Here is a 25,010-nt window from a genome sequence, read left to right as displayed (position 1 = left end):
AGTTATAGTGAGAAAGAATGAGTAGCCTGAGCATGCGAGAAAATGCTTCTCTTCCTTTGCTTCAGAGAACAAAAACAGACATTTTTTCCTTTGGACACCCTTTGTTAGTGTGACTCTGAGGTATTTATACGAGAACAAATTTATAATTTACACCAAAAATAGCTTTTGTATTTCCATGAAATAATGGAATAAATAAAATATTTCCATAAATGGAAATCAACAAATCATTTCCATAACAAGAAATTGTTAAATTGCCATTATCATGTTATTTTAATGCAATTTTTAGAGAACATGCATTTATGAGAAAATGCGTTTGACATAATAATCCCTGAAATATTGTTAAATCATTGACTATTTTCACAGCAAAGTATATGTTTTTTTTATTAAAATATCGCTTTTAGATGTTAAAATCTAAAATGTTATTTCCACTTAGTTGAGTGAATCTTTCTATAGCCTATTTTTACGTATGTTTTTAGATTAATATGGTTTTAATATAACTTTAATCCCTGTAACGATTTTAAAAAGCCTTTTTTAAATACGTATAAAACATACGATTTTTATATATTAATGAGTTATTGAAATTATATTTTGTTTTTAATAGATATCTTAATTAAAAAATATTTTATAATTTCACAAGATTGTGTTTAATGTGAGAATATGCTTTGGTAAAACCATAACAAATCTATTCCTCATCCACAACAATTCATGGAATACCACAGAATTCCCATCTAGGGGCCGCTGTGCGGTGGGAGGAGCGGAAGTTGAGGAAGTCGTGTAACAGATCGGGGGGATGAAGAGTCGCTGTTTGTTCTAACGCTGAGCCGCTGAAGAGTTCAGGAAGAGTCAATAAAACCATCCCGATAGTACAAACTCACGCGCGCGTATCAGCATCGTGACACGCTAACGGGCGGCCGGATCGGAACGCTTTTGCATTATGCATTCGGACTGCAGGCTGCTGGGATGGACGGGTCGGTAATGGTGGGCAGAGGGACCAGAGGGGCTGCGGTCTTCATCCAGATCGTCTTCATCCTCCTCCTCAGTGCCAGAAGCTCGCGGGCGCAGAAAGGTGCGTGATCTTACACCGAGGTTAAAGTTTTGGTTATTTGATAAAACTTGCCTTAAAACTATCACCCCGACTCTGGGGTCGGGACTGCAATCGCGGTTTCACAACAAACAAACTCTGGGGTGGTGTTGTAATACGGATATGAGCTGGAGGGGTTGAACGTTCGAACCCCGCCAAGGTCACTTTCGTACCCTCCTGTATTGCCATTATGATGTTATTTGCACATTTTAACCATCCCGACCTTTAGTCAAAACTATTTACTATGTTTACCCTTACGAATAGTAAATAATAAAGCTTTAGTAATCACAAATCTAGTCTCAGTTTAACAACGACATTTGGAGTAAAAGTATGATACTACAAATTATAATAATCTGCCAAATGATGGATACACTTTTGCTATTATAAACCAGGGTTGATTTTTGAGGTAATGACACTTTGGCTTTGTACACTATACATGACTTTTGGTAAAAACATCAATACACTGTTACATTGTTATCTACAGATGGAGCAAAAGAGGAACGTGATGATGCAACACCTTAAATGGCCTTACTGCAGCCCCCCTCTTTTCCCAAATATGTAGAGAGATGTGCTGTCAGGACAGCGTCTGTCCAGTGTTACCAGTGACTAAAGCTCTTGCATTTAATCAAAGCAAGTCACAGTATGTGCAATCCTGAGGGTTCAGTGTAGAGTTCAGGAACTGACTTAGTTTAAACCAGTTTACATTTTTATTCAATGGGTTACACCATCCTGATAAAATACTATGCATGATGAATGATATTTTTGCTGGTTGAGTGAATATTTGCTGGGATTGCAGTAATTTGACATGGCTTGTGCAGAAATGGTCTTTCAAAAAGACATAAGGTCATACATTGCTAAGGTAATAGGGGCCAGATGTGAAAGCATCTTATCGTGTTATCATACCTGGTTATGTGTAAGGTTATGAGATAAAATTCTGTGGTTTCAAACACATAGTTAAAAACTGTCAAACATTAAAAATGACCTTTAAAATAATATACACCTACCCTGAGCAATACTCGCTGTAGTTACTGTATTAGAAACAGCTGAGCTCTGTACTTGTGCATAAAGAAACTTTGCAAGTGTACAGTTTGTAGGAGTGCAGCAAAGCTTGAGGAAACATTGGAGGCTAGAGGTGTGTGTGGATAGGGCTGTTGTTTTTACTCCGGGGGTCTGAATTTTGTCCAGCAAGATTACGTAACAACAGCGCAAGCAGAGATTCATTCGGTGTGTAAACGCGTGACAGGCGGCGCAAGCAGCTGCTCAGCAACGCGATCTCATCTCTCTCGCTCTTGCTCCCTCTCTCTGTCACTCTCTTGGTCCCCCTGTTAAAGTGATAGTTCAACCGAAAATGAAAATGCTGTCATCATTTACTCAACCTCTTGTCAGGTCAAACCTGAATGAGTATCTTTCGTCCGTTGAACATATAAGAAGATATTTAGAAAAATGTTGTTGACCGAATTGCGATGGCAGCCAGTCACTTTCATTGGTATTGTGTACATGCAATAGATGTCAATGGCTGCCACCGCTGTTTGGTTATCAGCATTCTACAAAATATCTTTCTTTCTGCAGAAGAAAGAAGGTCATGCAGGTTTGAAATGACAAGAGGGTGAGAAAATCAAAATTACATTTTTGGCTGAACTATCCCTTTAAGATTCAACGTTCAGGTTTAAAAACATACACGACATATGAGCCGTGAATAAATTTCTTTGCATTAGATAAACATAAGAAAGCACTACTTTAAGCGAAACATTTCCAAAAAGAAGTATGTTAGGTTTTGACTTCACTTATATCCTTGTCATTTGCAAAAAGGCCTCATGATGGAGAAAGTTATTCTCCTTAATTCTGCATCTCATTGTTTATCACATTCATTTCCATAACACCAACAAAAATGTGTTCAAAATATTTTAGTATTACCTAGTTTATTGGGGCCATGTACTGTGGAAATGCGATTTCATTGAAAGTTTTTTAAAATAACCATCAGTATCTGTACATGAACCATGAGATTTCTCATTGTACCACTCTGTTACTGTATCATAGTAATGGCACCTTTGTTATATTCCATGCCGAGTGACTGATGTTTTTTGGATTTGTTTCAGGGGACGGCTGTGGACACACAGTGCTGGGTGTGGGTAGTGGAAGCCTGGCGTCTCTGGGTTACCCTCTGTCCTATCCATCGAACTCCGTGTGTGAGTGGGAGATCAGCGTGTCCCCCGGACAAACGATCCGTGTGCACATCGCAGACCTTGATATCAATAAAAACAACTGTCAGGTGTCTTACCTTCGACTGTATAAAGGCATCGGACTTGGACGATCAGAAATCGGTGAGAAAATCTTGACAGTAATTTTATGACTAACTAGGTTGTCACAGTGAATTTAGAGACGTGGAGAGATTCTTTCAGCAAGCTCAAAGTTCAGTCTCCACCAGCCATCAATATGGAAAATGAAACATCTTATGCAAAACATAAATGATTCCGAGTCCTTTTGGTTGGGAAAAAAGGGGTAAGGAACCAGAAACCCTTTGCAAGGCTTTTAGAATTCATGCAATTGCAACACAATAATTCGACTACTTCCAAAGTGTACCAAGAGGCGAAACTCTGGTGCTTTTGGGGAAACAGCGTGGCCACCATTATGGGATGAAGATGCCATGTAACTGACATGGTTTCAAGCGAGTCAAGGCTTTTTTTCATTATCTATTATCATCATTCAGGTTGAATTTGAGTCACTTTCACCCCAAAATGCCGCAAATCCCAGGGTGCCAGTGTTACAATAGAACCTTTTATTGAGTTTCGCCTCTTGGTATTGTATACTCTTTGCTACTTCTGAGGACACGGCTGATAGAAAGCAGGAAATGAATATGCTTGATGTCTTTGCAGTGAAGTTCTGTGGAGAGAGAGAATGGAGAGACGCTCTAGTGTCGGAGGGACATCAGATCACAGTTCAGTTCATGAGTGGACCCCACAGCAGAGAGCGTGGCCTCTTCCTCTCCTACAGCACTAGCCAGCACACAGGTAACTACATCATTCAGTGTGAAAATGTGCCAGCATGATGTCACATGAATGTCCTGTCGTTGTTGACATAATATTTATGTCATTCTAACCCAGTATGCTGGTATGAAACTTGTTGAGGTCACTATGTCTGTTTCAGGGGTGCTGTTACACTATCAAGTTTTTACAATGCAGACTTATAGGCGGTATTTAGTGCAATTACTCTGCAGATGCACGTTGGGTCATGGTGCCCATTTGGGGGACACAGTCAATGGTGCCCCAGAAATCTCGTTTGCTAACATTCTTCCAAATATCTTTCTTTGCGTTCAATCAAACAAAGACATTAATACAGGTTTGGAATAACTTTCATTTTTGGGTGTATTGTCCCTTTAAGGGGTGGGCATTGCTAGGATATTTTGTGTCATTGCTTGGCTTACTTGTTCAAATCAATAGAGCCCAGCCTCCAAATCTGTATCGTATTCTGGTCCCTAGATATGGCTCAGGTCATGTGTCATTGTAAGTTCAGGAACCTATGAAGACCCTGTGCTACACACAGGCGCGCAACGTGCACAAACTAGTGTAGGGGACCGATCACGTAAGAAGTGGTTATTGCTGTTAGATGCTCCTCTTTGTAACTGTTTTTTTAGTTGGCAGAGAGAGTTTTGCTCGCTGCTTATGCGCGCCGGATGTCTTTAGTAGTGTTTACCGACTTTTTCAGGTAAAGCGCGTAGATAAAATGTTGCCGGTACAGCCCCGCAAGCGCGTGGTTTTGCTTTGCCGACTCAACTCATCTTTCTCTTGGTCTATCGGTACAGGGACCGGCAGAAAACAGAAGCACATTCAACTGACCGAACAAAACAGCGTTTCTGTTTCAGACTGCCTGGGCATATGTAAATGGATGTAGTTTGTCTGCAAATATTTGCAAAGTTTGTTGCCCAGACGGACATTTATGCTGCAAAATTCACTAAAAGTTACATTGAAGTACTATTTCATAAGCAGAAAAAAATTAAATGAGAACGGCTTTTTGCATTTTTTTGTATAAAAATGCAGCACTGTATGTAACAGTTAAGACAGTAAATATGATTTAAATAATAAATATGATGAATAGCATATAAAGAGTTGATTTGCAAAATATATCTTGTACACAAGATGTTCAAAAACAATGTTTTTATTGTGAATTCAAATTAATATCAATGAAACTGCAGTTGGGTTCTTTTGATTAGGTGATAATATAAAATACGAAATTTTACGAAATCTGTTTTTCCAAATAAACTCTTCATATAGAGTTGATTTGTTTTTTTAACTTATTTAAAGTTGTTTTGACTGTTTATTAAAAGCAAGTTTTGTAATAATAATTGTACCGGACCTTTGACGTTGACAAAAATAGATTCGGACCTTTGAATATAAACTTTGAGAACCCCTGCACTATATAAATAAAGGTAAACCATTACTATATTTCTGACCACATTAACAGACGTTAACGTTATATTATATCTAAGCTTGCATGCTCACAGGTGTTACCGACACAAAAATTAACGTGGACTACCTGATGTTGTTGCTTTAAATTGTCAATCCCAAATGTCTTTTGCAATGCCAAAATCTGACTCCAAAGGCTGGATGGATGCTGTATCTGAAGATGCGCTCGTGGCTGGGATGCAAAGTGTTATCTTGCCAGCTTGCTCAGGATTGTAATAAAAAAGTTTTATATAAATGAGTGTTATGTCCCACCATAAAAACACCACTTACTACCTCGACCGCCTTTAGTTCGGACATAAAACCTGCGCTAACCTAACCTTTTTAAGGAATCTGCCAGAGACTGTTTGGCAGTATGTTTTATCATTCATGAGGTGAAAACAATGCTCTGAACACGATCCCAACGATAATCTATGTATTTTTATTGTTCTTATTACAATTTAGAAAAAATAAAATGTTCATCTTTATGGTTATAGTTATCTTCAATAGTGTGAATGGCCCTTTAGTCTATATTTTTGCTATTACCGTATCTTTTTTCACTTGAATTGTCAAATCAGGGGCATAGTCACCATGCATGCTCATATGAGTTGACTCGGCACTTAAAAAGCACCTTTGCACTGCATGGTACTACAAATCTTTGGAATCACAGCTGTGGACTTCTGTGTTTGATGACTGTAAGCAATGACTTTTGCCCTATGACCTCTGTGGCTGTCTGAGGTCAGGAGTTCACAGTGCCATGTGGGACCTACACCTGTTTATCCCAGCACTGAGTCATAGAGAGAGAGAGAGAGAGAGAGAGAGAATGTATGTATGTCAGTAGAGCTCATATTTCTCATGATTCAGGACAGAGACCGATGAATCCATGCTGTGGGTATGAGTAATGGGTAGAATAACACCACAAAATACCTTTGAACTGAGATGCACACACACACATACAGTACAGTGACGTAAACTGGAAGGATTAGTGATGTTTGTTGTGGCTAGCATCATATTATTATTGCTCCTAGAAAGCTATTTGAGCACTAAACATCACCTCGTACTGCACCGTTTGTTTTGTGGGCATAATATATACTGCATACAGCAACGGAAAGAAATTAGGAGACCACTTCAGAATGATTTTCAGTTTTTCTGAATGTACTATTTATAGTTATACGTTTGCAATTAACTATATTTCTACCAAATTTCATATAAAAATATTTTTTGTATTGACGCTTATTTGCAGAAAATAAAAACGGCAGAGAAACAGGGCAAAATAACAGAAAATATGTATTTGAAAAGTTCAAAAAACATATTTTTTATGTAATAAACTCACAATTTGAATGGGTCTCGTCGTGCAGTCAGTCTTGTCAAAATTGCTGTTGGATGACTTGTGTCACGCAAAAGTTTGATTTGTTGAAATTCAACAAACACCGACTGGACTGGAATGCACTCAATACATCTAGAAAATGAAGAGTTTGCTTCCAAAATGAGATAACTCCATAAAAAAAATCTAAATTCATGTTTTTCATTATGTTATCATGCTTTAATTGTGTTGTATTGTGTTAGTTATTGGATTGCACAATAAAAAACATGATTTTTCAAATCTCAGTTTTCTCAAAATTGAGCGACCATTCCAAATTTTCATTTAAGGCTGTGTATATTATGCATCCCTACTGATCATCTCAACAGTACCCTGGTAACCACCCAGTACAGTTTAGCATTTTCCCAATGAGTTTAATTCCACTGAGAGCGAGGACCACTTACATTTTCTTCAGAATATGTACCAAATGTACATCTAGTTGCTATTGATCTGTTCATTCATATGGAGGCTTTTACCCACAAATATGAAATACAATACACCACGAGTCACTCACTGAATTCCTAATGTGCACAGAACTCGCACATACATACTCACGTTTTTCACCCTGTTGCAAATCTGGGATTAAAACCTGATTTAAATCTGTATAAACAACGTTGTTGGATTTAAAAAAATGAGAAGAAAACTTCCTATATGTATGCAAATTTGTGACATTGACCTTGCTAACCCAAGTGCACGCTTGTCAAAAAGAGTGACAAAGTACATACTAGCAAATTCTGAAATTCAATTCAGTTTTGCAGTTACTTGTATGCGGTTAATTTAGTTTTTAATGAAAACTGTGAAATGGAAAAAATGCAAAAAGGAAGCGTTTCCAGTAGTGGTCTCAGACTGATGACATTAATCAATAGTGTCACCATGGCAACCACCTGGTGCGCTGCTTTATCTGTCAGAGGTAAACCCATTTTGAGAGGGTTCAAAGACATATAAAGACAGCGTCTCTGTTTTCTCATTCCCTCCAGATCTCATTACCTGCCTGGAGAAAGGAGAGCACTTCACTGAAGCAGAGTTCAGGTATCCTCTCACAGAGTTTTTTTTGGGATGCGTGTGCATGTTTTTCAGTGCGTCTCATTGTCCTCTCCTGCCGTCGCAGTAAATTCTGTCCTGCGGGATGCCTGACTGATTTCGGAGAGGTTTCGGGAACCATTCCACACGGATACAGAGACGTAAGTATGGCACTATTGTGTGGGTGTTAAATTAACAGGTTTTCTCTGTCTTTCTTTGTGTCTGATAGTATTGTTGGACTATTAGAAAAGCTCTTTGATTCACTTCCCTCTACTTACACCGCTTAAACACTGAGTCACTTTATTCGCACTTCCGTTTGGTGATGCAGAAACTACCTTTAAATGTTTTAAGCTCTTTTGAAGGCAAACTAATTTACACTAATGCACTTACGACGGAAGCCGGGCTTGCAAACACGCAAGGGTTTAAAAGCAGAAATGTCAAGCTCGTATTGAAGGCACTTATGTTTAAGTGAGTTACGTCCTTCTAAACAGTGCTACTGATAGTCAGGCCTGAAACACTAGACTCACACGCAGACGTTCCAAAATGTGCCAAAATGCTACTCGCAACACAACACTGTTATCTGAATAATAACACCTCAGGTAGCACAAACAGTTTGAAGGTAAATCTAATTTTGTCCCTTTCTGATAAATGTTTAATAACATTTTATAAACGTTTCTATAGCGTTTTAATTCGGTTGAGCAAATTGAGGCAAGTTTTTTGTTCACAAATTCTTGTAGGTGTTTTCCAAAACCATATGACAGACAGGGGTACTTTACCGAAAAATGAAAATTCTGTCATCATTTACTCACCTTCGAATTGTTCCAAATCTGTATTTCTTTGTTCTGGTGAACACTAAAAAAGATATTTGGAAGAATGCTTATAACCGGACAGATTTTGCCCTACATTGACCACCACACTAGGAAAAATACAATGGTCGTCAAAAGTGTCCCAGAACTGTTTACTGTGCTACTACATTCTTAAAAATGTCTTCTTTTCTGTTCAAAGGAACAAAAATATGTATAAAGTAATTTTTCCTACTGTGGTAGTCAATGGGGCGCAAAATCTGTGTGGTTATGAACATTCTTCCAAATATATTTCTCTGTGTAAATCATAACAAACGACATTTATAAAGATTTGGAACAAATTTTACATTTTTGGGTGAATTTTTCCTTTAACACTTAAGTGCTCCTTTAAGAGTCATGACCGCACACTGTCTTGACTGTACACTTTAGGTCATTGGTGATGACCTCATCACGGTTCAGTACTTCCTGCTTGCTTTAAACTGTTTGCATGATTCACAATGATTTTGTCATTGTGAACACAATAGGCAGTTGTTTTTAGAGCACGCTTCAGTCTCCAACATGATGTTTAGGGTGTACGAATACGCAGACGTTCTTCTGAAGTTGAGTCATTGTAAATTATTCTGTTTGTCCGTTTTAGAGCTTGTGGTCTCTTAGGGGCGTGTTGATATGAGTGTCTTGACTGTATGGATGTACGTGTACGCATATTTATGTGTGCATGACGGCGTGTTTCTCTGGGAGATGTTAGATCACGTTTGGCTGAATGTTTTTCTAATGAAGTCCAGCTGACAACAGCTTTAAGTCTTTTTCTCAGCTCAGATACACCCTTAGAATTAGTGTGGGGACTTTATGACTCCTTACAACTGTGTGGACGTGTGTATCTCTGTGTGTTCAGGATTGTTCGTGGTCAGAGTGGTGCTTTATTTTGCCCAGAGGAAGTGGTGTGTGTTTGCGGTGTTTTTGTGTGGGTGTTGAAAGTTTGCCTAGTGTTTGTGGTCTCGCTTAGGTCTGGAGTCCCCACTGTGTGTATATCAGAATTGCCATTTTTAAGCTAGCAGTTTAACTTTTACTTTAATACCAAGCAGCAAGTGGCTGTGCTCATGTTCACACTAAGCTCAAAACACTTGGAGTCAATGGAAAGTTCATCCAAAAAAAAACATTCTGTCACTATTTATTCATTCTCATGATGTTGAAAACTTGTATGTTAGCCTTTTTTATGTGGAACACAAAGAGGATATTTTGTAAAATGTGTCAATGGAAGTTTATGGGGCCAATGTTGTTTGGTTATCAATATACTTCTAACAGTAAAAAATTCATTAGACTATGCACAAAATGCATACATTTGACTTGTATAATTTTAAGTTTATTATAAACAAATAATGTGCTTCCTCTTTAATAGAGCATTGCGTTAACAACGCAAGGTTGTGGGTTCGATCCCAGGGAATTGCAGATACCTATGTAAAATGTATAGGATAAAGCAATGTGAGTCGCTTTGGATAAAAGCGTCTGCCAAATGCCTAAATGTAAATGTTAATAGTAATAGAAATGTTTGTTTATTGTTTTCACACAAATGTTTTTGTATATCTAAAAGATGCATTCTACAACTAAACTGACTTCCTAAAACTGTAAACAACCAAATTTGTATTATATTCACTAAGTATTTATCACAGAACCGAACAATTTTAAAAAATGTTTAATTGCATTTGTGTAACCAAGGTCGGAAGTTCCACTCATGAATCATGAAGCATTCTTTATAAAATTGGTAAAAATATACCCCTACGATATTCCTTCCAGGATGTGACCTCATCATGCCATGTCAAAGCTTGTTGGTTTTATGTAAGTGAGTCAGCATCAGCTGTCTCATCATTTCTCTCTTTCTCGCAGTCTTCTCCACTCTGCCTGGCCGGAATTCATGCGGGTGTGGTCACCAACACTCTGGGGGGGCAGATCAGTGTAGTCAGCAGTAAAGGCATCCCACACTACGAAAGCTCACTGGCTAACAATGTGACATCTGTGGCGTGAGTAACCCATTTGATTCTTGATTCCTTTCTTCATGGGAAAAGTTATTTCATTTGATTATAGTGCACATTCAAGTCAACTCCAAACGACTTATGAAGAGACTTTTTCGTCTAAAAATTCAGCCTTATATTTAAGTTAGAAGTTTTCATCATTCAAATTGTAAGCGATGTTAATAATTGCATATAAAATTGTTCATGCATTTATTAGCATAGTGTTCTTGCTTTCATCTAAAAATAATAATAACAGCAACAAAGTTGTTATACATAATTTCTTACATACAGCCACAGAAGCTTGAAACGCATGTTTGGTTTTTCATTGGCTGTGCAGAAGGACCTGTCTCACCAAATCGCATTTACACAGATAAAAAGTCTCAAGTTTTAGCTTAGTAAAAACTCTTTATCTTTAGCGTACAAGCACAGGTCCCGAAAGTGCAGTACTTTTTATTTGCTTGATCCTTTTGTTATGTATATTATTATTTGATGGATTGGTCGATAGATTGATATCTTTGCGTCTTTCTCCCTCCTACAGTGGAAATCTCTCGCCCAGTCTTTTTACCTTCAAGACGAGCGGTGAGTAAATCTGCTGTGAATTCAGTCAATAAAATCAATTTACAGTATTTGATGGTAGTACCTTTTAGAAAGCTCAAAATAATTCCTCATGAGCACTATTTCCATAATTATTAAGAGTGACAGTACTATAAATGCAAGATGTTGTCTATTTCTGTCACATAAATGTTGTAGATCTTCACGCTTTATTAATAGAAACTTAATTTTATAAGGTTGCTATGGTACTTTGGGATTAGAGTCGGGGGTGGTCAGTGGCTCTCAGATCACAGCCTCCTCAGTGTGGGAATGGGGCGGTCATGGAAAGGAACCCACCATCTGGGGCCCAACAGGGGCCCGTCTTAAAACTCGGGGACGTCCTTGGGCAGCAGCAAACAGTGACATAAAAGAATGGATTCAAGTGGACCTAAAGAAGGAAAAAAGAATAACAGGTACTGATTGTGTTAATCGGAGTATGTGTTTGTGTGTGTGTTTGTATCTTAATTACTCTGTTTTCTCAGGTATTACTACCACTGGCTCCACCCTCTCAGAATATCAGTTTTACGTTTCGGCCTACGAGGTGTTATATAGTCATGATGGACAGCAGTGGAATGGCTGTCAGGAAGTAGGATCGGACAAAAACAAGGTATGTTTGCATCATGTTACCTTGTTTTGTGGTCCGTTCTGCTCTTGTGCGCGTGTGTGGGGGTTGAGGTCAGACGTTGGTATTGAAACTGCTGCAGAATGACATCATATGTTGTCTGTTTCCAACCAAAAAAAGGTTTCGCAATCCTGAGGTTTAAGGACCCTGAAATTAAAGTGCACTCTCTGGTCATTAATAATGAATGTCCATCGATTGTCAGGGAACTTAATGAGAAGCGCATTGATTGGTCGTAAATGAGACAGACCTTGGTCTGAGGCCAGAGACTCTTTGTTACCAAGGTGATGCGTCCTTGTGTCTCTGAAACAGATTTTCCAAGGCAACACCAACTATTTGCAGGAAGTGCGGAACAACTTTATTCCTCCAATCGAAGCGCGGTTTATCAGGATATGCCCCTACCAGTGGCACCAGAGGATCGCCCTTAAAATGGAGCTGCTGGGCTGCCAACCGCATACGGGTGAGACTAATGTGAAAACAATGACATAATTCCAAAATGTTGATTTGATCAATCAATCTATACACGTTTGGTTGTTACTCTGATGTTCAGCAAGGCCAAGAATATTCCACTCAGCCCCTCCTCCGCCCCGTGGGAGAAGCACAGCTCCCCCTCTTCAGGAGAGGACGACACGCACGCCCAACGTCCGAAATACCACCATGACTCCTCACTCTCACGATGGTGAGGACTTTCTCCAACATCAAAGTTTATTCCAATAAAATTAATTATTTTGGAAACAGCCTTTCGTTCCAGCTTTACAATGATTCCCAACAACCTATGTAGGCAACTCTAGATTAATGTTGATGCAATGCACTGTGTTAATGTTTCAGAGGTGGCTCTGGTGGCAGTGTTGGTTCCGGTACTGGTGGTTGTCCTGATGACCCCCGTCTTGGTAATAGTGTGCTCGTGGCTTTGGAAGAACAGGTCAGTATGATGTGGTGCTCATCCCTTTTTTGAGTTAATGGTTAGTTAACCATCTATTTACAGTTTTGATAGTAGGCCATTTTAAGAAAAGTTCTTTTGAATCCAGTTTCAGTTCTGAAAACACAATGTCCAAATAAAAAAACTCGCTGTCGTTTTTTTATTACCAAGATATTAATAATAGAGCTGCACATTAGTTGATATAGTTTGAACCTTTATTATTAACTCCTCGTTAACGGGATAATTCACCCAACAATTATACTTTGTCATAATTTAACAACATAATGTTGTTACATACCTGAATAAATTTTGTTGTGTTGTTGAACACAAAGAACGGTATTTGAAAGAATGTATTTAACTCAACATATATGGGGCACTATAGATTTACTAGAGAAAAAACTATGCTGGAAGTTATGTGACCCAGAACTGTGTAGTTTTCCACATTCTTCAAAATATCTTCTTTTTTGTTCAACAGGAAAAAAGATGTTAATAGAGTTTTATAACAACTGGAGGGTGTTTAAATGATGACAGAATTTTCATTTTTGGGTGAACTCTCTTTAAATGCTTTCTCTTGTATAAGCAGCTTTGGATAAAAGCATTGACTAAATGAATTTAAATGAAATAAAATAAAAACTGATATGACTATATGTGCACATGAAAGCTGCAACTTTTCTGTAACTTTTGCCTCTAAATCGTCATCTTTGTATGAAAAAATTATAAATAGCAGGTTATTTTTACGAAGGTCAAATGATGCCAAATCGACTGCTTATGAATTATTATAAATCATGAGTTTGAAGATGATGTTGAACACTTTTTTACCAAAAAAGATTGCAGTTTTAATCCTCAAAACCACTTCTATATATTATGTCTGCTTATATGTTCATAATTTGTATTCAAACCTACAGAAAAAGCCCAGAGGCAACTTATGACCTTCCGCACTGGGAGCGCACAGGTACGTCTGTACAGACATAATCCGTGATTGTTTACTTCAATGCATTTATACCTACATAAATCAAAACCATTTGTGTGCACATGTTTCAGTATGGTGGAAGAGCATGAAACAGTTGTTGCCCTCTAAGCTGGATGGAGATGAATGTGTACGTTACAGTTCAACAGCACAAGTGGACCACCAGAGACCACGACTGGAGCCTGCAGGTACACACACACCTGCACAGTTAGAATTATATTTCTGTTTTTCAACAAATTCAAACATTTTAAGTTCTGCTTTTCTCTTTCATATCTGCATAGAATATGCTCATCCACTTGTCAGTGGTACCATGGCATCTCTGGGACAAAGGTCAACCTTTAAACCCGAGGATGGTGATGACCCGGAGTATGATGCGCCTATTCCCCCAGAACATTACCATGCTTACGCTGAGCCCCTCCCTGCGTCTGGGGTTGAATATGCAACTCCAATCATGATTGACAGAGCGAACCACCTATCAGGAGGCACACTGCCCTTCAGAGGGCGGGGACTGCTGGCTCGGACAGACAGCAGCCAATCAGCAAATTCAGCCTACGACACACCCAAAAGCACATCTGATCAAGCCACAACCACCGAAGGACAGTTGTACCAGGTGCCTCAGAATACCCACAATGCACCATGTCAGAAAACAGACTGACCTATCGCAGAACAGGGTGACCGGTAACCCCTTTAGAAACTCTCATCTGAACACTACCTTTACAAATGCAGATCAGCACATGTGCGTTTGTGCACGCATGCCGCTCGAATCCTTCTCAAATCGTACGCCGTGCAAGTCCTATCACTGAAATAACACGCAGGAATGTCAGGAGAGAACAGCAGAGGTCTTGTTACACTACTGTGTTTTGTAGATGTTTTTATGTGTTCCCGTGTCTAATGTGTGTGCGATGTGTGAGTACATATATGTGACTCTGCTATCAAACTGTGAGTCCTTACAAATCTGTATATTTTTCTGAGAGCTGTTATGAATACGTTTCAGCAGCTCATCACAAGGCACGTTCTTCCCCTTAGACGGATATTTTCAACACCGACTCCCACACACAGACCACACTGTGGTCATTTTGCACTTTTTATTGTGTTCTGTTTTGACGTAATCATGCCACCTAAGCCGCAAAGTAGCACAGTGATGGTGTTTTTAGCTCTGTTCCAAAACCTTGCTGTCAACTGCCTACTTGGGTAACTGCCTTCTCAGGGCACATCCTGATTTAAAGGGGTAGTTCATCTAAAAATTCAAATTCTGGTATTATTTATTAACCCTTATGTCATTCAAGACCTGTATATGAGTCTCTCAGTGGAACATAAGATAATATATATTGAGAAATGACTGGACTTTGTGCCCATACAATGGGGCCCAATGTTGTTGAGCGTTCTTCAAAATATTGACTTTTGTGTTGTACAGAAGAAAGTCATAGGTTTGGATTGATATGAAGATGAAAAAATATAATGAAAAATATATGTTTTTGGTTTGTACTATCCCTTTAAAGGTTAATAAGATTTGAACCAGTAAGATTAATAAGATTTGCCACTCAAATATGACTCACAATTGATAGTTTGAAGTTAGCATGTCGCTAAGCTTGCCATTCTTTAACAAAAAAAACGGGGTATAAGCATATGGGGCGATGACGTACTTCTGCTAAAATCTCAGCCAGCTTTGCCACTTCCGCTCTCATTGCCCTGAAGTAATTTTTCATCAAGTGATAACAATGTGTTTTGTGAGAAAAATTTCAGCAAACCGACAACACTACGGCTAAACATTTCTTTATATCTTTTTCATCATGCTTCAAGAGCAAAGGTTTAATTGGCTTTTTTCTTATTTGTGGTTGTTACTTGAAATGGATAGCCTGAAGCGCTTCTCCTTTTTGGTTGTTGATGTATGACGTAGTGTTTGGATAACTTGACTCGTTTCGTTGACCGTAATCCTATTTGCATCTTGACGTGACCGAGTGAAAAATCTCATTGTTTCCAATGGACGCTAACGTGCGCCGGATGTAACAGAGCTGGCTGAAATTTTAGCAGACGTACGTCACTCTTTGTCCATATACCCCATTAGAGCAAACAAATGATACATTTTGGCAATACTTAATAGAAAAGAAAAATTTGTCTATACTGTAGTTTAATTTAACTTTCTTGCCGGAGTTATTATTTACATTAAATTTTGGCCAAAATAAATCATTTTTTAAACAGTCTTGCATCTTAAGCCCACCTATAATGTCTTAAATAATTTCCTTGGGAGGCAGCTCACTAGGTTTCGGAACAGACTTTCTTGTGCTTTAGTCAAAATAGGTTAGGGTATTGTATAATAAAACCTAAGTGATGGACTGATAAATATTTATTCAGCATTGAAACCTTCTTAATAACGGTGCTGCATTGTCTATTTCTCTACACATACACATTCATGCCAAGTTTTTCCAATTCATGCACGTCAAAGAGCCTCTGCCACGTAATCCATTTTTTCCTGCTGATGTCTCTTGTATTGAATACTTCCAAACCACTAACAGGTTGAGGTAAAGCTATCAACCTGCACTGCTTTCCATAGTTACACTGTCTTAATGGAAGCCTTGCCAAGTGTAACCCTTTGGTGGTCAATGGCCAAAGAGCAAAATACAGTATGTCAACATTCTTGCCTCTGTTAAGATTCACTCAGTGCCAAGTGGTCTTTTAATCTCTTGTGTTTTTAAAAAGATTGTTGACTTGAAGACCAAACAACCTTATGGATAGTTCAATCCAAATATATTCTCCTTTTAATTAAAATACCAGACCAAATGTTGCCTCACGGTAAGGATGAGGATGTTGCACAAGATGTTGCATGTTCCAAGTCAGATTTGTGAATGTACACTGTTTGCCATAATTCCACATGATGTGTCACACAAGTGATCTTTCGGTACTTGCGTTTACTGTCTTACAACTCTGAAACTCATAACATCCACATTGGTGTCTTATTAGTGTGCACACAGGCACCATAGATGTGTAAGTGCTGTGTATGTTTGAGTGTCATTGTGAGTTATAAAGTGTACCAGATTCGATGTATGTGCATGTTTGCTAATCAGAGTTGTTATGTGTGTAATGTGTTTCTGTGCACTGTATCCACAAGCCTGTGTGTATCTTCCTGTCACTGTACATCTGTCTCTAAAGGATGACTGGTACTGTAGATTGTATAGAAAAATGAAACAATAAATTGAAGTTTTATTAGAAAATAAAATGTAATTACAGAAATCAACAAACAAATTTTGAATGAACATCCTGGCCATGTGACTTATGCGGCAGAGTAATTGTACTTGATCACATCCATATAATATACATACATTTGCTGACAACGATTCAATGCAAAGCATGTCACTGCAGTTGAACATCACAACATCTTGATAGTTCACGCAACCTTTTTTTTAATCAATATTTCAATGTAAAATGTACATATAAACCTTGAGTACTATGTAAGTTAGTTAATTATTTTCTCATTTTAATGAGTTTTTTTTTCAGTTCATAGAGATGATACAGTGACACTACAAAATATGGTACAAAACATAAATATTTCATGTATCCTCTCATTTGATAAAGGGTCACAATAACTGCATTCATCATCACACAAGTTAGAAAAAGGAGACTGATGCATTTACTCAAGTTTTGTTGTAAAGGCACAACAGATTTCCAGAGAGTATGTGCACGTGACTAAATGAGAAAAGCGTAATAGACAGCCTGTAATACCTACCAAAATATTTTCTTTGTAAACTATTTGGAGTGTTAAAATGCAATGTACATGATCCAGGTATGTAAACTAATACATTTTCAAACAACATTTAAATTCAACATGACATTGCCCTGTATACTGTAAAAGTAAACACATTGCTTTATTGTCACAGATGCCCCCTCCTGGCAGAAAGTAGAATCTAGTTTGTGTCCTCTTTTGCAAAGGCAGAAGTATTTCATCATATGATTGGGTCATGTTTTGCACACAATTAGAGGTTATCCGAACTTACTGGGTTAAGGCTCATATGCAAATATTGAAATAAAATAACCAGTTCCCTATTAAATTTAATTCTAATGCAGGAGAATGTTGCCAACATCTAAAATTAACGTTTCAGATAGTCTTTTCTTTACTTCACATTTTTTGTCATTTATTCTTCCATGTTCTTGCCTTTTTTTCCCACTTTAACGTACACTGCTGTGAGAACAAACGATGTCACTAGGATCAGTCCACTGGTCACCAGGTATGCTATGGGCAAGAAGTGATTCTGTCCCCCAAACCAGGACACAGTAGAGATCACCACCTCCTTCCGACCTCTGAAGTACTCAACAGGATAATCTGGAGTTACTGCTTAAGGCTAAATGGGTTTCTTGAAATAACTTCGAAATAAAATGAATAGTTTCTTAGATCATCTGGGGACACAAGAAAATGTACACAGCGCTGTAAATTACACTTTTGTGAAGTGCGTGTGCGAATGTGTGTGTTGGTAAAAATACACAATTGCAAGTTACTAATATGCAGATTTCTACAAGTACCTGTATACAATCCTATTTCAAATATTGTCTTTTTTAATGGACCTCAAAATATTGTGGTTACACCAGTGATGCAGGAACTTTTATAAAATGACCTTGCGAGTTTAGATCTCAATAAAATTCCATCACCAAAGCCTCCCAAAGCTTCCATCCGCAGGTAAAGGATACTGTAATTGATGGAGATGTTGTAGTTGCCAGCAGGCAGGCCTTCGGTGAACGGCCCCTGAGCACGACTGAGAACCCCGTAAAGCTTTTTGAAATTAGGGAAGGCTGCCTCTCTCATCCAAATAATGAGGTCATCATTTATGAAGCCATTATTCAGGGGGTCACTCTGGGCCAGGTCATAGACAGGACGCTGCCAATATAAAGGCTGAGTCGTGCCTGAGAACAATGAGAGAGAGAGCAGTGACAAACAGAGTCTCATACGAGATCATGCGCATGATTTGAGCATCGCGTGCACCTTCGAAGGCCTGTTGAAGTGTAAATGTGTCGTTGGTTGGGGGGTTACGGAATTTCACGTTTTTGTCTGTGTACCACGCGATGCCCTTCCTGTAGAGTGGAACCAGCGCTGATCGTGCGGTAGTTGGATGATAAGTCACACTAAATGAGTCTAAGAGAGTGAAAAAATGAACAAACAAACACAAACAGCAAGTGAAACAGCTTATTAGCGTAACGCCAGCGGATGCATCTCACCATTAAACATGCTGTTGGCCACAGCGCCACAGGGGGCAATGGGCACTCCTCTTGCATCGTAATCGAACGGGGGGGCGCAGTATGAACTCGGTGTCTGTGGGAAAAAGTTGCGACATCCTGAATGCGATAAAGGCGCTACTAATGTGAGGCATAGTGAGAGATCATATAGACAGACGTTATTTTAATCAGCGAGTAGGAGGGAGAGCGAGCGTGAAAACAGAAGGGGAGTGAAAGAGACGTCGAGCACCTTCAGGTTTTTTTTCCTCCCCACCATCTGTGCATCGTCGCGGGAGTCCATGTACCTCCGCAGGTTCTGATGAAAGTTCCTCAGACCGTAGTAAAAGAATACATCACCCTGAGGGAGACAACGCGCTGTCTGACATATACTACATCATGCTGAAAGGGTACAAGCTGAGGACAAATTATGAGGACCACATGCTTGCTCTTTTAGGCATCTGAATTTTGTCTAGAAATGGAATCAGGGTCTTCAATAACAAGCAACAGGGAATGTACTGTAGCATGCTGGGAAAGGGGATTTTAGAAAGACTCTTAAGGTAAAAGATATAGTCTTGAATATAAATTCAATATTATTTTAAATATTCATCGTTTAAGTTTAAAACAAGCTCTCTTAACTGCAGATAAAATAATGCTGACATTACAAATCATGTAATACACTTACAATGGAAGGCATTACATTACCAAGCAGATCAACAATATTATTTAGACCCAGTCTCACACACACCAGAAAGAGTTTAGGAACATTGAAGTTGACCCAGCACTCGCAGGGGGTTTTGGCATTGGTGGCATTCTTCCGTAACTCAAAGCATCGCTCACACGACCCAGAATTTGTGTAGTCCACCTGCACAGCAGAAAGACAAACATAAATGTGACTGGGTGGAGCCATGGGTGCACATTCTATAGTATACTGTGGTGCTTGTATCAGTGACATGAGTTCAAAGCCACACACTTTCCTTTTGTGTAATGTCTTTTTATACACTGATAAAAAAAACATTTTTTTTTTTTTTTTTAGATTGACTTCAAATAATTAACCACAAAACATGAGCAGGGTATATTTATGCCACTTTTAATGCTATTGCTTAAGCAAACATTCTTATCAGCGTGTCCATAGACTAAAAGCTGAGTGTAATTTATTAAAAAATGCATCTGGAAAACCAAAAAATTGACATAAATTTCAACAACACCTGATAAAACGATAAAGACTAACTTAATAGATGTCCAAAATATTGTTACATTTTTTTGAAATCTGTATAAAATGGAGGGAAGACCTACGATGAAAGTAAAAGGTGTGTCTGGAGTGTGACACTCTCTTAATAACATATATATTGACAAAAAACATTGAAAGCAGACAAGAAACTTCTTTCCTACATTAAGTTACATTATTCACACACTCTGACTGAATTCATATTTTAATGCATGGTTGGGTTGCATCTTTCAAATGTGTTTACATAAGAAAAACGTAACTCAGACAAACAACCTCCTGATCTGTTTCTTAACCTGTCTTGCACATAGACATCTATGACAAAGAGCATGTCTAACCTTCAGTTGGTAAGTGTTCTCAACTGTGATGACAAGCCATATTCCCAGTATCAAACAAACCAGAGACAGAATGTAGAATGTTGGCAGGACAGTCTGTGCTGTGAGAGACGGAGACCAGGCTGGTAACCTCTGCTGTTTAAACGCCGAATTATCAGGACGCCTCGACAACGGCCCAGTACCTACCTGCTTCTTAACCATTTCAGATACTTTAAGACACTAACTAAAGAAACAACAGAAATGACAACCAGTGGGTCTTATTTTATTACTTCCACCGTAGGAAGTTTCCCAGCATCCCATGCGATTGAACCTTTGAACCTGAAGTGACTTGTTACTTATTAACTAAACGCACTCCAGCTCAAACACACACACACTTTTCTCTCACCTTGTAGCTCTGACTGTTAAACCTCCCCAGTGCTACACACATTTTTGTCAGAACTCAGTATGTCCTCATTCCTGGACCCTGCTGTAATGTGTGGGAGCAACGTCTAAGTAAACGTGCGTGTGCGCTGCGCTCGAGTTTGTGTGTGTGGTGTAAATGGATGGTGCAATAAGCAGAGTTTCCCCGAATTAAGTCTAATTCGTGCATCATACCTTCTGTGGGAGGGGTTCCTGGTGGACGAGACAAAGAAATAGACCAATCAGCTGTCCAATCAAATGGGTTTATTTATAAACCTGAACAAAACTCTGAGGGGATCATATTCGCTCTTGCAGCTGACAACTGTATAACACTAAAAATGTTGCAATAGTTACATCAAATACATATCAAACAAGCACAGTGACATGAATATGAAAGCAGGCAGTATGCTCAAAAGAGTCCTATTTTAACTGATCCTTCTCTGCAGCTTTGCACTAGACCAAGGTCCATTATCTTCAACAAGTCTGTTTTCACCTGAAATAACACAAACAGAAATTATTAAGACATCAGAAATTTAATCATGATTTATTTTTGGCCTTGTGATGTTTGTTTGAGGCCAACAATATACTTGTTTGCTACTAAAAACCAGTTCCAAATAAATGGACAAAAATATTATGATCTTTTTCACAGGGTATATACAAATTTAAATACAGTCTCTTGAATGAGAAATTGTCCTCTACCAAATAGCACCTGTCACCGACCAGCAACAGCAGGTACTAAATCATGGCTTTGCATGGACGTGGCGTAAATTAAAGTTTATTGGCCATTTTTAAAAAACGACAGGCCCTTCAATATGTCCTGCCCCACTTCCCGGTTCGACAGGGGATATTTCAAGGCAGGAAAAACTGCATTCGTCAAACCATTTTATGAGGCCCTTTAACAACGTCATTCTGGAGATTAATAAATGTGAACATTAAATTATCAAATTAGTTTTCTGTGTATTATTATCACCAAATTATTTGGCTATGGCTACATAAGATATAAACATTATAAACATCTAATCCCCACCAGTGGTTTTTTATAATAAAGTTGAAAGTTAACGCAAGCATTTTTTATCCTTTTCACAAAATTCATGACCCTTTGAATATTTATATGAACCTGTAAATATATGAAAATACAGAATATTAAAAAAAAGAACAGAGCAAAAATAAAACATCTATATTATTCTGTCTTCATGTGTTTTTTTTAAAAGAGATAATTCACCCCTAAAATGAAAATTCTGTCATCATTTCGAACCTGTATGAATGAACAACAAACCTGAATTTTAATTTTTGGGTGAATTGTCACTTTAACTCCTCCTGAATGTTGGAGGTTTTCTTGAAAAATTATTAAAAAACGACATTCTGAACAAAACAGAATCTTCAAACAGATCAGATTTAGAATGATAATCAAAACATAAAATGATGATCAAGCAGTTGATTGTATTTGGATCTGTAAATGTTGTACTCTTTCAGATGTATAACAGCACCCCCCATTGTATAACAGTGAAAACATTGACAGCTCAAAGTCTTGTCATAAATTATGGAAAAACTTGTCAATGATGAGAAAGAGTTAAGCATTTGATATAAAATATAGGCTTTATTCAAACTTTCAGCATCAGTAAAAGTCATATACTGTTACCTCTGGTACATCCACCATTCTTCTCTGCTTCTGGTCTCTGTGGTTCCAGTCGAATATCAGATATCGCAATCCCTGCATGGTCAAACCCTCTAGAGCACAAGGAACAAGTCTCAGTTTGTATTTGTTAACACTCAACATATTGAAAACTAAAATGTGCAAAGCTTACCTTTTTCTAAAAGCGCGGCGATTCTCCCCGGGGTTCCAACGCCAATATGCGTCACACCTTTGCCTAAGACTTTATATGGTCATCCAACTTGATGTGTCTCGCGAACAACTTCTGCACTTTCGCTTGTCCTTTGAATGCGCCTAGCTGCCTTTAACAGAAAAAGACAAGAATTGAACACCTGGGAAAACAAACTTCAAAACATAAGTCAAGAAAGGAAACTCACTTAATGAGGTCAATGGTCCTGAGAGCAGATCCACAAACAATGAGCAATACGATTGACCGTGTCTGGGTGTGCTGCTTCTGTATTTTAGCCCACTTTGGACAGACTATAAAACATTTTTTAAAATATAAGTAGATTAAAAAGTATATATGAAAGTAAAAATGCTACATAAAAGTACTATATAAATATATCTAAATAGTGACTGCTGGCAGACTGTTGTGATATGAGAACAAAAGGGTATAAGGTTTCTCAGGTGAAAAGAGACACTGTCCATATAAGGTTTTTTACCTTCTTTGAGGTAGGAGGACAAAGTATGTGTGAGATCATTAATGTTCAGGAAACAAGAGTCTAAAATAGAAAAGACACAAAATCAGGCTCATTATCAAGACTCAAGACAAATCTAGATACAAACACACATTAATTGACTCACCCGGTAGCGTCAGTTCCTCCTGCTCGATAACAGAGCGTGTCTGGCTATAGTGAGTCTTCAGAATGCTCCTCAGGTCAGATGGAGAGCCAGGCACAGGCTCGGCGCTCGCCAGGACATCTGTGATAGTTTTCTTCTTCTAAACAGATGGGCGGTTGGCATGTTTTTGAAGGATGTACATCAAGAGTGGAGACAGTAAAAAGAAGGCAAGGATGGATTTTAGAGATACTCCATCCTCTTTTAATATTTAATACAGGAAAACCTTCCAAACATTTTGTCAAGTTAAAAATGAAGAAGCATATTAAGTTGAGCATGGGATACACATTTTTGACATGTGTATATATATGACATAAAACATAATTCTCCTTACCTTTCGTCTCTTCTTTTTTGTGTTGGATTCTTTATCACCCTTTTCCTCTGTTCTCTCCTGTGTGATGAAACATTCCTTCTGCAGGGAATTATGATGGTCTTTACTTAAAGATGCACCGTATTTGCTCATAAGACATTCAAACACACCGTTTTGTTGAAGAAACTAGCATTGAAATGTATGTTAGTGTACCCCTAATAATGAATCAATTAATTTTAAGTTGAAAAACGTTACCTGATCAGTTTTCTTTCTTTTCTTTTTCTTGGTGTTTTCTTGTGTCGGTTTTTCACTTTTTCGTTTCTTTGATGTAGATTTATTCTGTTGCTCTTCTGTAGAGGGCTGTGGGTCCTCTTCCACCTCTGACGGACCTAAAACAGTGAGAAAAAACAACAAGCTCATTTCTTTCTCTTTACATTCATCAAGTATAAAAGACTGAATGGAAAAGGTCACAAAAATGTCATGATGTCCTTTACATCACCAGCGCTAAATAAAACAAGTACTAATTTCAATAGCTTAAATTATTTACACCGAAAGACTGCATTTCCCACGATGCTCCGCGACTAGCGCAAACACGTGTTTGTGCAGGATAAATTCAGTAATGGGTAGTTTTAGGATCAGAGCAGTCAGCAAGGAACTTGTTACAAGTGAAAACCAAAGTATGTTCGTTTATGGTGAGGCACTTTATGTAAATTAAGCTGAACTTAAAGAAGCCGACAAAATGTTATTATTTAGAGCTCTGTAGGATGTCTTCCAGTTACAGGTTATAGTGGCGCAAAAAAACCGGAAGGTTTAAAAAATTCATAAATAACACATCTAATTTTAATAAAAACCATGCTACCAGCAAAGTATAGTTGTAGATACTTATTAATGTTACCAGAATTGTCGCCCTGAGTCCACCACTCGTCTCCTAAATCATCAGCCATTTCTCCAACAGTAATAACATATCTGTAGTTTCTGCAAGGCAGATTCGCGTTGGTGAAACTCAGCTTGAATCTGCGGGTGAAAAAAACCTCCACAAATATGAAAGAGTGCATGAGCTGTCAGAAAGCAAAAATTTCAGAACTCTTTCATTTAGTTTTAAACAGAAAGAAACAACCACTTTTTCATAAAAAATATGTAAAACTTAACAAACATGTACTATTTAATTGTCTGCTTACATTTAGGAAACACGATACTTTTAAAAAAATAAGATGTTTGCTTGTGAATTGTGAATTAATTATTAATGTATTAAGTT

The 25,010-nt window shown here is 38.1% G+C and overlaps 3 protein-coding genes across 3 annotated transcripts; 1 reads left to right on the top strand and 2 right to left on the bottom strand.

Annotated features, from left to right (window-relative positions):
* Positions 1-760: 760 nt before the first annotated feature.
* On the top strand, positions 761-16,135 carry dcbld2 (discoidin, CUB and LCCL domain containing 2). The gene is made up of 15 exons (XM_056754852.1): positions 761-1,066; positions 3,178-3,402; positions 3,955-4,089; positions 7,855-7,906; positions 7,986-8,058; positions 10,582-10,715; positions 11,245-11,285; positions 11,495-11,710; positions 11,780-11,904; positions 12,229-12,376; positions 12,467-12,595; positions 12,745-12,838; positions 13,741-13,787; positions 13,877-13,990; positions 14,084-16,135. Exons 1-15 carry the CDS (start codon positions 961-963, stop codon positions 14,455-14,457), a joined length of 2,013 nt encoding a protein of 670 aa, XP_056610830.1. The 5' UTR covers positions 761-960; the 3' UTR covers positions 14,458-16,135.
* Positions 16,136-16,967: 832 nt separating this feature from the next.
* tmem30c (transmembrane protein 30C) lies at positions 16,968-20,899 on the bottom strand. The gene is made up of 7 exons (XM_056754853.1): positions 20,562-20,899; positions 19,747-19,863; positions 19,252-19,359; positions 19,005-19,098; positions 18,772-18,921; positions 18,480-18,692; positions 16,968-18,117 (listed from the first exon to the last, which is right to left on the bottom strand). The coding sequence occupies exons 1-7, from the start codon at positions 20,757-20,759 to the stop codon at positions 17,930-17,932; spliced, it is 1,068 nt and encodes a 355-aa protein (XP_056610831.1). The 5' UTR covers positions 20,760-20,899; the 3' UTR covers positions 16,968-17,929.
* A 307-nt stretch (positions 20,900-21,206) lies between these two features.
* Positions 21,207-24,699, bottom strand: cmss1 (cms1 ribosomal small subunit homolog). Its single transcript, XM_056755252.1, is given in 10 exon segments — positions 21,207-21,450; positions 22,597-22,685; positions 22,763-22,831; positions 22,834-22,910; positions 22,986-23,088; positions 23,271-23,330; positions 23,413-23,548; positions 23,780-23,857; positions 24,011-24,144; positions 24,651-24,699. Coding segments are annotated over 10 exon segments (879 nt in total). The 3' UTR covers positions 21,207-21,366.
* Between the last annotated feature and the right edge of the window lie 311 nt (positions 24,700-25,010).

This window comes from Triplophysa dalaica, chromosome 8, assembly GCF_015846415.1.
Source record: "Triplophysa dalaica isolate WHDGS20190420 chromosome 8, ASM1584641v1, whole genome shotgun sequence".
In the NCBI taxonomy this organism is placed as follows: domain Eukaryota; kingdom Metazoa; phylum Chordata; class Actinopteri; order Cypriniformes; family Nemacheilidae; genus Triplophysa; species Triplophysa dalaica.
Note: the sequence above shows the minus strand (reverse complement) of the source record. Positions and strands in the feature narration are given on the sequence as shown.

Coding starts and splice junctions, on each gene's coding strand:
- tmem30c (XM_056754853.1), bottom strand. CDS start 20,759: ATGGTTAAGAAGCAGGTAGGTACTGGGCCGTTGTCGAGGCGTCCTGAT. Junction 19,360..19,746: donor ATGTTCCTAAACTCTTTCTG/GTGTGTGTGAGA, acceptor TGTCTCCCTCAG/GGTGATGTATTCTTTTACTA. Junction 18,118..18,479: donor CAACATCTCCATCAATTACA/GTATCCTTTACC, acceptor CAGTAACTCCAG/ATTATCCTGTTGAGTACTTC.
- dcbld2 (XM_056754852.1), top strand. CDS start 961: ATGGACGGGTCGGTAATGGTGGGCAGAGGGACCAGAGGGGCTGCGGTC. Junction 3,403..3,954: donor ACTTGGACGATCAGAAATCG/GTGAGAAAATCT, acceptor ATGTCTTTGCAG/TGAAGTTCTGTGGAGAGAGA. Junction 12,839..13,740: donor TCGTGGCTTTGGAAGAACAG/GTCAGTATGATG, acceptor TCAAACCTACAG/AAAAAGCCCAGAGGCAACTT.